We start from the raw sequence: 11,826 nt of genomic DNA, 5'->3' as shown, positions 1-11,826 counted from the left end.
AGCTTCTCCAGCGTGGCGAGAGACCCCCGCATACGACCTGAAATATTATTACTATTATTATAATGTACAACACACACACACACACACACACACACACACACACACACACACACACACACACACACACACACACACACACACACACACACACACACACACACACACACACACACACACACACACACACACAGTGTTTGTTTACCCAGGAACTGTTGTCTCTCGGCTCTTTTTTTCAGAGCGGCTCTCAGGAGGTCAGGGGTCGCGGCAGGAAGCTCTGCAGCATCTCTGTAGGTGTTGATGGCCTTCTGGAGCAGGTCGTTACTGCGCTGCTTCTCTGCCAGGTCATCCTCACACTATAACACACACATATAGATATATACTTATTACACAGCTTGGTGGAATGCTTGATTCTGATTGGTGAATCACTGAATTCAGCGGTGTGTTATTTCTTGATAATGACCGATGGGCTCAATAACAGACCAGCTGTCTAATTACAGTTAACATTATTATACAGACATACAGACATACAGATAGACATACAGATAGACAGACAGGCAGGCAGGCAGACAGACAGACAGGCAGGCACACAGGCAGACAGGCAGACAGACATACAGACAGACAGTTAAAACAAAGAGTTTTCGGTCATTTGTCTGGAAAATAATTATGCGTTTCAAAAATGGTGAAAAGTCGCATCGTGAACCTAGTAGTACCGTGATTCGGATCGCATCGTGAGTTGAGTGAATGGTTGCATGCCTAGTGTGCAGCAGTGGTGGAAAAAGTACTCAAATGTTTTACTTAAGTAAAAGTATAAATACTGCAATGTAGAAATACTCTGTTACAAGTAAAAGTTGGGAATTCAAAATGTACTTCGAGTACAAGTATAAAAGTATTGGTATCCAAAAGTAAAAGTACTCATTATGCAGAATGTCCCATAACAAGTTTTCAAATGTATTAAAATATTTTGAAAATAGCAGATCTACAAGCTCACAATGCGTCGCATCGCGACGCATTGTGAGCTTGTAGATCGGCTATTTTCAAATGGCCTAAATGTATATAGGGCTGATGTGGTTAATGTATGTTTTGTAATAATAATCAAAATGTACAAAGAACTTAGTAACTAAAGTTTTCAAATAAATGTAGTGGAGTAAAGTACAATATTTGGATCCGAGATGTAGTGGAGTAGAAGTAGAAGTATTGGAAATTGGAAATACTCAAGTAAAGTACAAATACCTCAAAATTGTACTTAAGTACAGTACTTGAGTAAATGTACTTTAGTTACTTTACACCACTGGCGTAGAGTGTCATATAGTGTGTGTGTGTGTGTGTGTGTGTGTGTGTGTGTGTGTGTGTGTGTGTACCTGTGCTTGCCCATAGAGAGCGCGGGGGCTTTGAGGATACTGCTGCACCAGAGCCTCGAACGCCCGGAGAGCCTCGTCCACCTTACCCTGAACAATCAGGATTATTACTGGATTATAGAAACATTATCAAATATGATACGTGAAAATAATATAATATAACACCCTGAAAAACCTGAATATATACATTATGATATACATTATAAAATATCACTGCAGTCTACTGTCTCACCGTGAAAATCATTATTATATACACTATGAAACAGCGTGTGTGTGTGTGTGTGTGTGTGTGTGTGTGTGTGTGTGTGTGTGTGTGTGTGTGTGTGTGTGTGTGTGTGTGTGTGTGTGGGTACCTTTTTACGGAGTTTCTCGGCTGCATCAATCTTTGCTTTGATTGTTTTATCCAACTTATTGAAGAGTTGGGGCTTCTTTTTCTTAGCTGGAGAGAGAGAGAGAGAGAGAGAGAGAGAGAGAGAGAGAGAGAGAGAGAGAGAGAGAGAGAGAGAGAGAGCCAGAGAGAGAGCCAGAGAGAGAGAGAGAGAGAGAGAGACAGTTGAGTTTTTTTTGTGCAAATTAACATCCACATGTGATTGACAGATATAAGCGATCATTAGTGATGGAACTAATTGGTTCCTTTCTCGGTTTCTGTGTCACGGTTTCGGTTGGGTTTCGGTACAGTTTAAAAAATAAATAGTTAGAAAAAAAAAGAAATGCTTGTGAACTTGTAGATTTCGGACCCACAACCCCCTAAACCTGACCTCTCAATGCTTGATCCTAACCTAAACTCCACCCTGAATAGTTTTTAGAAATCTTCAACACATAAAAACATACAAATATTTGCTAAATTCTTTCTGACCTCTTTATCTTATAAATACAACATTGCTTAACTGGGTGGGGCATGCATTTCCAACTTGCATCGTTCCCGAGTGGTGGTTTAAATTAATTTACTTGAAAAAATAATCCTTTATATTCATACACATTCGAGTATATGTGACTATAGTAATATTTAATAATTAAACTTTTGAACTTTTGAGTTCAGACGACAACAACACACACATCACCGTGGTAACACGGCTACGCTAACGCCATGGTAACGCTCGCCGGAAACAGGCGATCAACTGAAGCTCAGACCAGACATATAGACGATCAGACCAGGCCGCCATGCTTGTAGATCGGCTATTTTCTAAGACAGAGCGCTGGATTTACTGGCAGGGAGGAGATCACTCCAGTCACATAGACACTTTGGGTTGGGATGCTTTAGGATTCTAATGATTCCCTCTTAACGGTTCCCTTTAAGACGATTTCTACAAAATGTCTTCTAAATCCCAACAGTTTTCTGAAAAACCTGTTTCTATATCAGTGGTGCTCAAACTTTTTCATGTCAAGGACCCCCAAAATGATATGAATTTGGCCACCGACCCCGATCTCAAAATATGTTGTTCCAGGGACCCCCCAGAAGCAAAGATTCGAGTTAAAAATGTTCCCTTTAAAAGAATATAAATATATTGATTTGCACACATTTTATCGATTTTTCTAAAATAGCAGATCTACAAGCTCATAGCGCGGCACTCGGTGCCGCGCTATGAGCTTGTAAATCTGCTATTTTTGAATAGCCAAAGTGTAAAATAATACTTTTTAGCTCAAATGAAAAAATTACACAGATGCTTCTTCGGGACTTAATGGGTTAACCATTTCTGTAGGGGTTCCAAATGGACCCTTACAGGTCTGTAACTCGGCTTAGCCAATCGGGGACTTATATACTGTCTTAGCGGCACAAACGTGACGTGGCGCTCCGCCAATCCCTGAAGCCGACGTTCTCAGAACCGCAGGCTGACAGATAAAACAGCCCGTCGTGATGTTTCCGCTCTCGGAAACCGTTGGTCCGTCCGAATTGCCGTTCGGCAACACCTCTGTGTTATATCACACACACACACACACACACACACACAGAATATTTATAGAATAGATTATTACTACAGAGGAGATATCACCAACCTTTCTCTTTGATTTTCTCCTCTGCTTGACTCTCTGTGAGAGGAGAGGAGAGGAGAGGAGAGGAGAGGAATTATTCTAGCATCCTCCACTAGAGGGGGGTGCTGTAATACATTTTATAGTGTTACACTGTTTATTATTAGTCAGTGATAAACTATGACAGTACTAACTGTAGTGTGTGTGTGTGTGTGTGTGCGTGTGCGTGTGCGTGTGTGTGTGTGTGTGCGTGTGCGTGTGTGTGTGTGCGCGCGTGTATGTGTGTGTGTGTGTGTGTGTGTGTGTGTGTGTGTGTGTGTGTGTGTGTGTGTGTGTGTGCAGCTGTTAAGTACAGTGTGGTTTAATTTTAGCTGCAGACTGTCTCCATGTAAGACCAAGGTTGTGTCAAAGTCACCACACGCACACACACACACACACACACACACACACACAGACACGGACACAGACACAGACACATACTGGAAATACTCCAGTAAAGTAAAAGTACCTCAAAATTGTACTTAAGTACAGTACTTGAGTAAATGTACTTAGTTACTCTACACCACTCTCTGTGTGTGTGTGTGTGTGTGTGTGTGTGTGTGTGTGTGTGTGTGTGTGTGTGTGTGTGTGTGTGTGTGTGTGTGTGTGTGTGTGTGTGTGTGTGTGTGTGTGTGTGTGTGCTCACCCTCTACTTCAGCTCCAGGCTCTGTTGAGGGCTCTTCTACTGGTTCTACTAAGGAGTCTGTTTAGGAAGGAGAGGAGATAATTAATGTACTAAATTAATTTCACTAGCTGATTCTAAACATTTGACAGAATGACAGTATATAATATATATATGCAGTAGATATATAAGGTACATACCAGTTTGCTGTGTGACTCTGGAGCTGGTCAGGTGTTGTGGCGACTCCTCTGGACAACGACACAACACAGAAGAACCAGTTTAATCACCTTATATCACCTCTGTGCCATGCTAAACCATGCTAAACCATGCTAAACCCCTGTGAACCATGCTAATCCACTACATTAGTAAATTGTAAGTAAGTCTTTCTCATATACATGAGAAACATAAATACACGATAACGTGTGCTGCAGTGAAATGCAAACTTTTACTTCTTTTGTCGACGTAATTAGCATTGCCCTGGATGCAGACATGACGTGTAATAAAACACTTTATCAATATAAAACCAATATGAACCAGCAATGAATAAAACCACTATGAACCATGCTATAAAACAATGCTAAACCGTGTGTGTGTGTGGCGTGTGTGTGCGTGCGTGTCTCACCTATTGTCTCTGGTGTCGGTGGATCTTCAACTAAAACTGAAACCATCGTCTTAAATTAATCACATATCTGATCTACAAACAGCTGTATTTAAGACATTCTAATAAACAATAATCATTATTATTAGTAGTTCAATTATATTACCTCCAGTGGTGTCAATACTGTTTGTCTGCTCCTCTGAAACACACAATATTAATACTGTGCTTTATTACTGTATTTATATATGACAGACAGACAGACAGACATGTACCTACCATAAGGATGTGCGCTGTCTCGTGGGTCATCTGTAACAGGGATGTCACACACACACGCACGCGCGCGCACACACGAACACACACACACACACACGAACACACACACACACACACACACACACACACACACACACACACACACACACACACACACACACACACACACACACACACACACACACACACACACACACACCATTGAATGCAATGGCTGAATGAATGAATGAGTCGATGAATAGTTTTATTGTTATATGTTAAACTTTTTACAGTTTTTCCTAAAATAGCAGATCTACAAGCTCATAGCGCGGCACTCGGTGCCGCGCTATGAGCTTGTATATCTGCTATTTTTGAATAGCTAAAGAAATCTAAAGTGACACAGATGCGTTCCAGGTCTCAATGGGTTTTAAGTACGTTTTTTCTTTACAAATCAAGACTCAATAGCCTAATAGTGAATATTGATATAGTCGTCAGTGCTGATAAACAAAAAGGACGTTTTAAAAATGGTGGATTAGGAGAATCGTGACACCCTTAGTGATCGATGACAATGTTCACATCGATGGATGTAAAAAAAAAAGATATTAATAAGAATGATATTGTTTAACATCGTTATCTGGGTATCACATTTCATTCATTTGTCCGTCTGTCTGTCTCACCTGGGACAAAGTTGTCTTCTACAGGCAAGGGAAGAGACACGGCAGCTGGACACACGCACACGCACACACACACAGTGGAATAAATCAAATCAAGTATTAGTTGAAAGGTAGACAAGCAGACAGACAAACAGAAAGACAGATGAACAGAGAGGCGGAGTCATCATGCGTCATGCTAAGGCATGCATCATTCTCAGAACTTGTTGCATCTCCAGATGTCCTCTCTCTCCCAACTAGTATTTAGAGAGCCTGTCTGAACCGACGTTGGAAGGAGTACGTATTGAACTTAACATGCCAACATGCCAACGTGCTAACGTGCTTTCCAAGATCAGACGAACCTTGGATTGCAGACTCTATATCCTCAGATCCATAGACTGGATCTGACAGACGACAGACAGACAGACAGACAGACAGACAGACAGACAGACAGACAGACAGACAGACAGTAGAGAGTCAGTCAGGTATAGGCCTACATTCAGTCAGGTATACAGACAAGACAGACAGGCAGACAGACAGGCATGTAGACAGAGAGATTGAGACAGACAGACAGACAGACAGACAGACAGACGGACAGCGATTGAGACAGACATGCAGACAAACTAACAAAAAGACAGACAGATAAGACATGTAGACAGGCATGTAGACAGACATACAGACAGACAGGCAAGGCAACACATTTATATTGGAAAATGACAAAAACACACACACACACACACACACACACACACACACACCTGTGGCAGTCTCAGTGGGCGTGGCCTCTGTTAGTCCCTCCCCCTCCGGCTGTACAGTCTTTTCATTGGTTGTTTGAGCCTCTGGAGCGTCCTGATTGGTCCCTGTGGTGTGGAGCCGTCGACAGACAAACGGGTTCAAATAAAGTGAAAACTGCTCTAGGTTTAGTGGTCCTCAAACATTTTCATGTCAAGGACCCGCAAATCAATATGTAATTGGCCGCGGAACCCCCATCTGAACATGATTGTGTGCCAGAGACCTCCATACAAGATTTAGGTTAAACTGTTTCAAACATATTCCCAATTTGTCACATTTCTTTCAATATCTTTTAATAGCAGATCTATTAGGGGCATGGGGTGTGTGTGTGTGTGTGTGTGTGTGTGTGTGTGTGTGTGTGTGTGTGTGTGTGTGTGTGTGTGTGACGCTACCTAACGGCCAGGTGGGACTTCCAGGCCCACGAGAACAACAACAGAGAGCGCTTTAAAGGAGTAGTTCACCCAAAAAATTACTTATTTTCTATCAATTGCACACCCCATGAAGCCTTGAATTCATGGATTTGTTATTGTTTTTGTTGCATTCCTAAGCTAATTTGATTCCCATCTCCTACCTACTAATGTATCTGGTAGGACACACAAAGTAGATTATTTGTGTCTCCTACCGGAAATACACACGGTCATCAAATTGTTGGCTTAGGAATGCGACAAAAACAAAAATAAATCCATAAATTCAAGGCTTCATGGGGCGTGCAATTGATATAAAATAAGGCATTTTTTGGGTGAACTCCTCCTTTAACACCAAGCAGCAGTGCAAGACTAAGAACTTTGTTTCCTCTGGTGATCCAGCCTAGGACATACCCACGGACTGGTTGTTGGAGGGTTTCGACAACTTGGGATGCAAAGACGAGGCAGAAAGGCTGGCACAAGTATGGTGCTGTCTCTGCTGCCATGTATGGCAGCGCCGCCGCTACTTGTGCCCATGGAGTGCTGAGTTTCACGAGTCTTGTATCATGAGGTAATATATCCATGAGTTTGTGAATGTAACCTCTAGCTGCACCTAAAATATTTGTGTCCCTGTATGTTTTCCCTGTGTGTGGACATAAATAAATTGTTAAACTGTGCGTGCGTTCTCACCTGTTTTCTGTCCTGTGTAGTCTCCCTGTGAAGCTGGCCTCTCCTTCAGACCTGTTTGGTTGACAGATAAACCAATGAAACATCAACACAGGTATGTAAACCTATGCACATTAGTGGTCAGATCAGCCTCATATTTGTGGCTTCATGCCGACACACCAAGGACCTCAATTGTGGAAAATCTTTCTAACTTCTTTTCATTCAAAATCACACCAGCAGGTTCCCCTCCAGGTTGGACTATGGGATGTACCACTACTAGCCAATCACAGACGTGTACGTTTGCAACTTTCACGACCCGCAACAAAGCTCAAAGTTAAAATGATCTCCTGACACACTGAACACACACGACGCTCGCGTCATAAAACAACAACTTGAAAAAAAATCAAATAACATTTTTTTAAAGATTTTTCAAAAATAGCAGATATACAAGCTCATAGCACGGCACTCGGTGCCGTGCTATGAGCTTGTATATCTGATATTTTTGAATAGCCAAAGAAATCTAAAGTGACACAGATGCGTTCCAGGTCTTATTGGGTTAATATGATATTATGATATCCTAGGACGAGCGGTACAGTTGGAAAAAAATCATAACTCCATCCTGAATCGACCGCAGCTAAAAACCCCAGCCTATGGGACTTGCGCTAGATCGCATATTTGAATAGCTTTTTTTACGCCGGCCCATCTGGAACAAAAACATTGTGGATGTTTTTCTGTCAACTGTTAGATGAGATCTCACCGAGAAAGCTAATTAATTAAAGCTATTAAAATAATAGTAATAATAATAAATAAGTCCCACAGGCTCAGGTTTTTAGCTGCGGGTCGATTCAGGATGGAGGATTTTTTTCTACGGTACCATCATATTAAAAGGTAGGAAAAACGTCGGGCGAAATTCTCCTTTAATGTCTGTGCACTTTTAAAGGACAACTTTGTTTTTTTACAAGTTTATATTTTAGCTTGTAATTAAAGTAAATAAAAGATGAGTGTTATTTTTTTTTTCATTTACTGCTTTCTATAGTTTTAGCAATTTTCGCGATATTTTTTACAGTGGGCGGGGGCATTCTGTCCGGTGGCTAAATATGCCTTTTTTACACATTAAAAAAGGTACTGTGGTCTTTGATGGCCAGATGTGAGTTATTGGGGGCTAGAAGAGCTACTGTAAATAATAATAAATAAAACGCAAAGTTATTGTGTAAAAAAAGGCATATTTAGCCACCGGACACTCATCTTTTATTTACTTTAATTACAATCTAAAACATAAACCTTGGTTGTAAAAAAACTAAGTTGTCCTTTAACTCAGTCCAAGCTGTCTGAAGTCACTCTTTAGCCCCTTTGACACAGTTTAGCGCTGATGTTCTCCAACACATGCACCAGAACTTATGGACACGAACCAGTTAAAACATTTGACCGCAAAGTTTGATTTTAGTCATAGTCTTTTAAAATGAAATTCCATTTAGTTTTAGTCACATTTAAGTCATCTGAAATGTTTTAGTTTTAGTCTAGTTTTAGTTGACAAAAAATCTTATGATTTTAGTCGACTAAATCTACTGTTGATTTAGTCTACAAAAAATACCTTCTGGTGGGCCGTGATGGCGTCGTAATGCGTGATGTTAACTTGTTTGCAGGTGTTCATTTCAACACATCCAGGTATAAAGGATGTTTTTGTTTAGATGAGATTAACGTGTTTTAAGTGGAGCAGTGAGAAACTGCATTGTAGAAGTTGGTTTAGGTTCATTGTCAACAGCAGCTGTAGCCAGGCTACAATGGAAATATACAATTCATTCATTTATTCTTCTTTTTTTTTTCCAGTCTGTGCATACATACATACATACAGTAGGCTTTCCATTATCTGGGTTCTATGTTAACAGCAAAAAAAAAATTTTTATCCCACGATTTTGTAACCCCATTTCTTACACCCAGTGCCAATTGTCTACGTAATCCTGGGCACTACCTTCCCTCTGCCAACCTAGGGAGGCCAGGGCCGAGCTCATGCCTCCTTCAATGCATGAGAGCCAACTGACCTTCTTGTCACCTGACAGGGGAGAGTTTCCCTGGTTGGACGTAGCGCGTGGAAGGAACACGTTATTCCAACCAGTTCCTTTCCCCTCCATCAGGCGCCCCGGCTGGCCAGGGGGAGGCAGTATAGTGACCAGGATTACTGCATGTTTTTGTGAGGGTACCTACCCTAGGAGTTACGGGGAGAACATGCAAACTCCACACAGAAAGGCCCTTTCGCCAACCCCACCTAGGGTATGGGCACTGATGACGCGGAGGAGAGAACACGCCCACAGCGTCCCCTGCGGGAAACGAACCCAGGACCTTCTAGCTGTGAGGCGACAGCACTACCGACTGCGCCACCGTGCCCCCGTTAACAGCAAACCTAATAAGTGGAGAGTCCTCTGCTTCCCAAGGAGGCTAAAATACAATGCAAAAAACAACAGAGGAGGGAGACCACTGTGCAATGCAAAACTAGTGTCAATGACTTTTAAACAGCTATTTTACTACTTTTTGTTTAGGCAAATGAACAAACCATTGGCTTTGCTGCATGAGGAAGAGTTATAATACTCAGTGGTGGAAAGTAACTAACGGTAAGTGCATTCACTCAAGTACTGTACTTAAGTAAAATGTTTTGGTATTTTTACTTTCTTCAGTATTTCCAATTTTCAACACTTCTCCTCCACTACATCTCAGAGGCAAATATTAACCTTTTTACTCCACTACAATTATTTGACAGCTTTAGTTACTTTGCAGATTTAGATTATTATCAAAAAACCTACAGTAACCACTTCAGCCCTATATTTCGGCCATTTGAAAATAGCCGTTCTACAAGCTCAGAATGAATCACAATGCGACACATTGTGAGCTTGTAGATCTGCTATTTTCAAAAGAGTTTTATATATTTTGATGCCAGTACTTTTGTACTTTTTGAATACTGGAATTTTACTAGTAACAGAGTATTTCTACATTGCAGTATTGATACTTTTTGCTTAAGTAAAACATGAGAGTACTTCTTCCATCACTGATCATACTCGAAACGTGTTTTACACAAAAAGTTGTAAAATAGCCTAGCTGTTTGAAGGCATTAAAACTATTTGTTTCGCTACCTCCTCTAATTTAATTAGAGGAGGGAGCAAAACAAATAGTTTTATTATTAAGACATTAGAACATTATACTTCAGTATTTGTTTACTCATCACAAGTCAATGAAGCCATCGCATTATAATATTCTACAATCGCATGTTTTCCTAATATTGTGCATGGTCCTACTCCATGGTCAAGGTCCTCACAGACACAAGGTGAATGAAATAAATATAAATTAAATTAAATGTTAAAAAGACAGTACAGAGGAGCTTATTGGACAGAGAGGACACATCAATAAATCATTTTCAAACAAGTTTATGTTGTTTTGCACCAAATGATCATGAAGAGGTGTCACCATCACCGTTGCCAGTAGGGGGCAGCAGTTCATAACATTCACGATTCAGTTCCATCAGTGGTTCTCAAACTGAACATTGTTTTCTCACTGAACAGTAAACACACCAACATACAGTAGAAGCGTACAGGCTATCTGCACATTTATAAAGTTACAATTTAAGGACTTTTAAGACCTTTTTAATACCTCTAAAAGTTACCTGAAAAGTTTAAGAACCACCCATCATTATGTGTAGAGATTTCCATTTTTTTTTAATACAGCAGATAAGTACAAATGCTGCAGAAATGTCTTTCATATAGCATATCGTGGCTGTCGGGTGAAAACCTTGTATGTCATTGTAAATTGAGAGCGGTTATTTTTACGGCACCATTGTATCATCTTAGAATCGTCTCATATAAGAATTGTGGTCCAAAAATAAACAAATTGCCCCAGTGATATTGTCAGGGAGGTGGCTCTGTATCGTTTATACAGTCCGTTTCTGGTGAAAATTTGACTAACTCGGCGGTGATTTCTCGCCGTCAGTTGATGCTTCATATATATATGAGTCAAACCGCAGGGATCATTTGTTTATTTTTGGAACACAGTTCTTATTTGACGCGATATTAAACAAGTCTATGGACATTCAGAAATGGGGAAAAAAAAACATGACCCAGGTAGGATGCGTAAATTACGTCAGACTTCGGTGCTCTCTACGTATAAGAATATCTGCTTCTCGGTTATTGGCTTAACCTACATAGGATAAGACCTTTATTGATCCTGCTGGGGATTTTCAGACGCCAAAGACAGACACGACCAAGATTGATGGGTTATTGGTTCTAAATATCGGTTTTGCCCGGCCAGCTCTACACTGAGGTCATTAAATGTTCTCGTCTATTGTCTTATACCTAGCGAGCACAAACAATGCACACATACACAAAACCCTATGAAAGCAGGTTCTGAACCCAAAACAAGCTAGGATCAAAAAGGCAAAAAGACAGGTCTGTACATTGTAAGTGACTTTTTTTATGTGTGCACTAGTGACTTGTGGAGC

General features: G+C 40.7%; 1 protein-coding gene across 4 annotated transcripts in view; it reads right to left on the bottom strand.

The window, feature by feature from the left end:
- The window catches only part of unm_hu7910 (un-named hu7910), a 53,558-nt gene that overhangs the window by 11,040 nt on the left and 30,692 nt on the right, over positions 1 to 11,826 (bottom strand). For 2 of the 4 annotated variants that reach the window (XM_080417287.1, XM_080417289.1), the window contains 14 exons: positions 7,371 to 7,421; positions 6,243 to 6,344; positions 5,847 to 5,888; positions 5,512 to 5,556; positions 4,859 to 4,888; positions 4,749 to 4,781; positions 4,607 to 4,642; positions 4,185 to 4,232; positions 4,009 to 4,065; positions 3,351 to 3,383; positions 1,709 to 1,794; positions 1,359 to 1,445; positions 203 to 353; positions 1 to 37 (listed from right to left, as the gene is read on the bottom strand). The exon at positions 1 to 37 is cut by the window's left edge and continues 100 nt beyond it. In XM_080417287.1, the coding sequence (XP_080273413.1) occupies positions 1 to 37; positions 203 to 353; positions 1,359 to 1,445; positions 1,709 to 1,794; positions 3,351 to 3,383; positions 4,009 to 4,065; positions 4,185 to 4,232; positions 4,607 to 4,642; positions 4,749 to 4,781; positions 4,859 to 4,888; positions 5,512 to 5,556; positions 5,847 to 5,888; positions 6,243 to 6,344; positions 7,371 to 7,421 (838 nt within the window). The remainder of the gene's footprint in view (positions 38 to 202; positions 354 to 1,358; positions 1,446 to 1,708; positions 1,795 to 3,350; positions 3,384 to 4,008; positions 4,066 to 4,184; positions 4,233 to 4,606; positions 4,643 to 4,748; positions 4,782 to 4,858; positions 4,889 to 5,511; positions 5,557 to 5,846; positions 5,889 to 6,242; positions 6,345 to 7,370; positions 7,422 to 11,826) is intronic. The other 2 variants (XM_080417288.1, XM_080417290.1) reach the window with 2 other exon arrangements.

Source organism: Gymnoscopelus braueri (genome assembly GCF_963280865.1).
Source record: "Gymnoscopelus braueri genome assembly, chromosome: 21".
Lineage (NCBI taxonomy): Eukaryota > Metazoa > Chordata > Actinopteri > Myctophiformes > Myctophidae > Gymnoscopelus > Gymnoscopelus braueri.
This window is presented reverse-complemented; position numbering and strand designations above follow the sequence as displayed.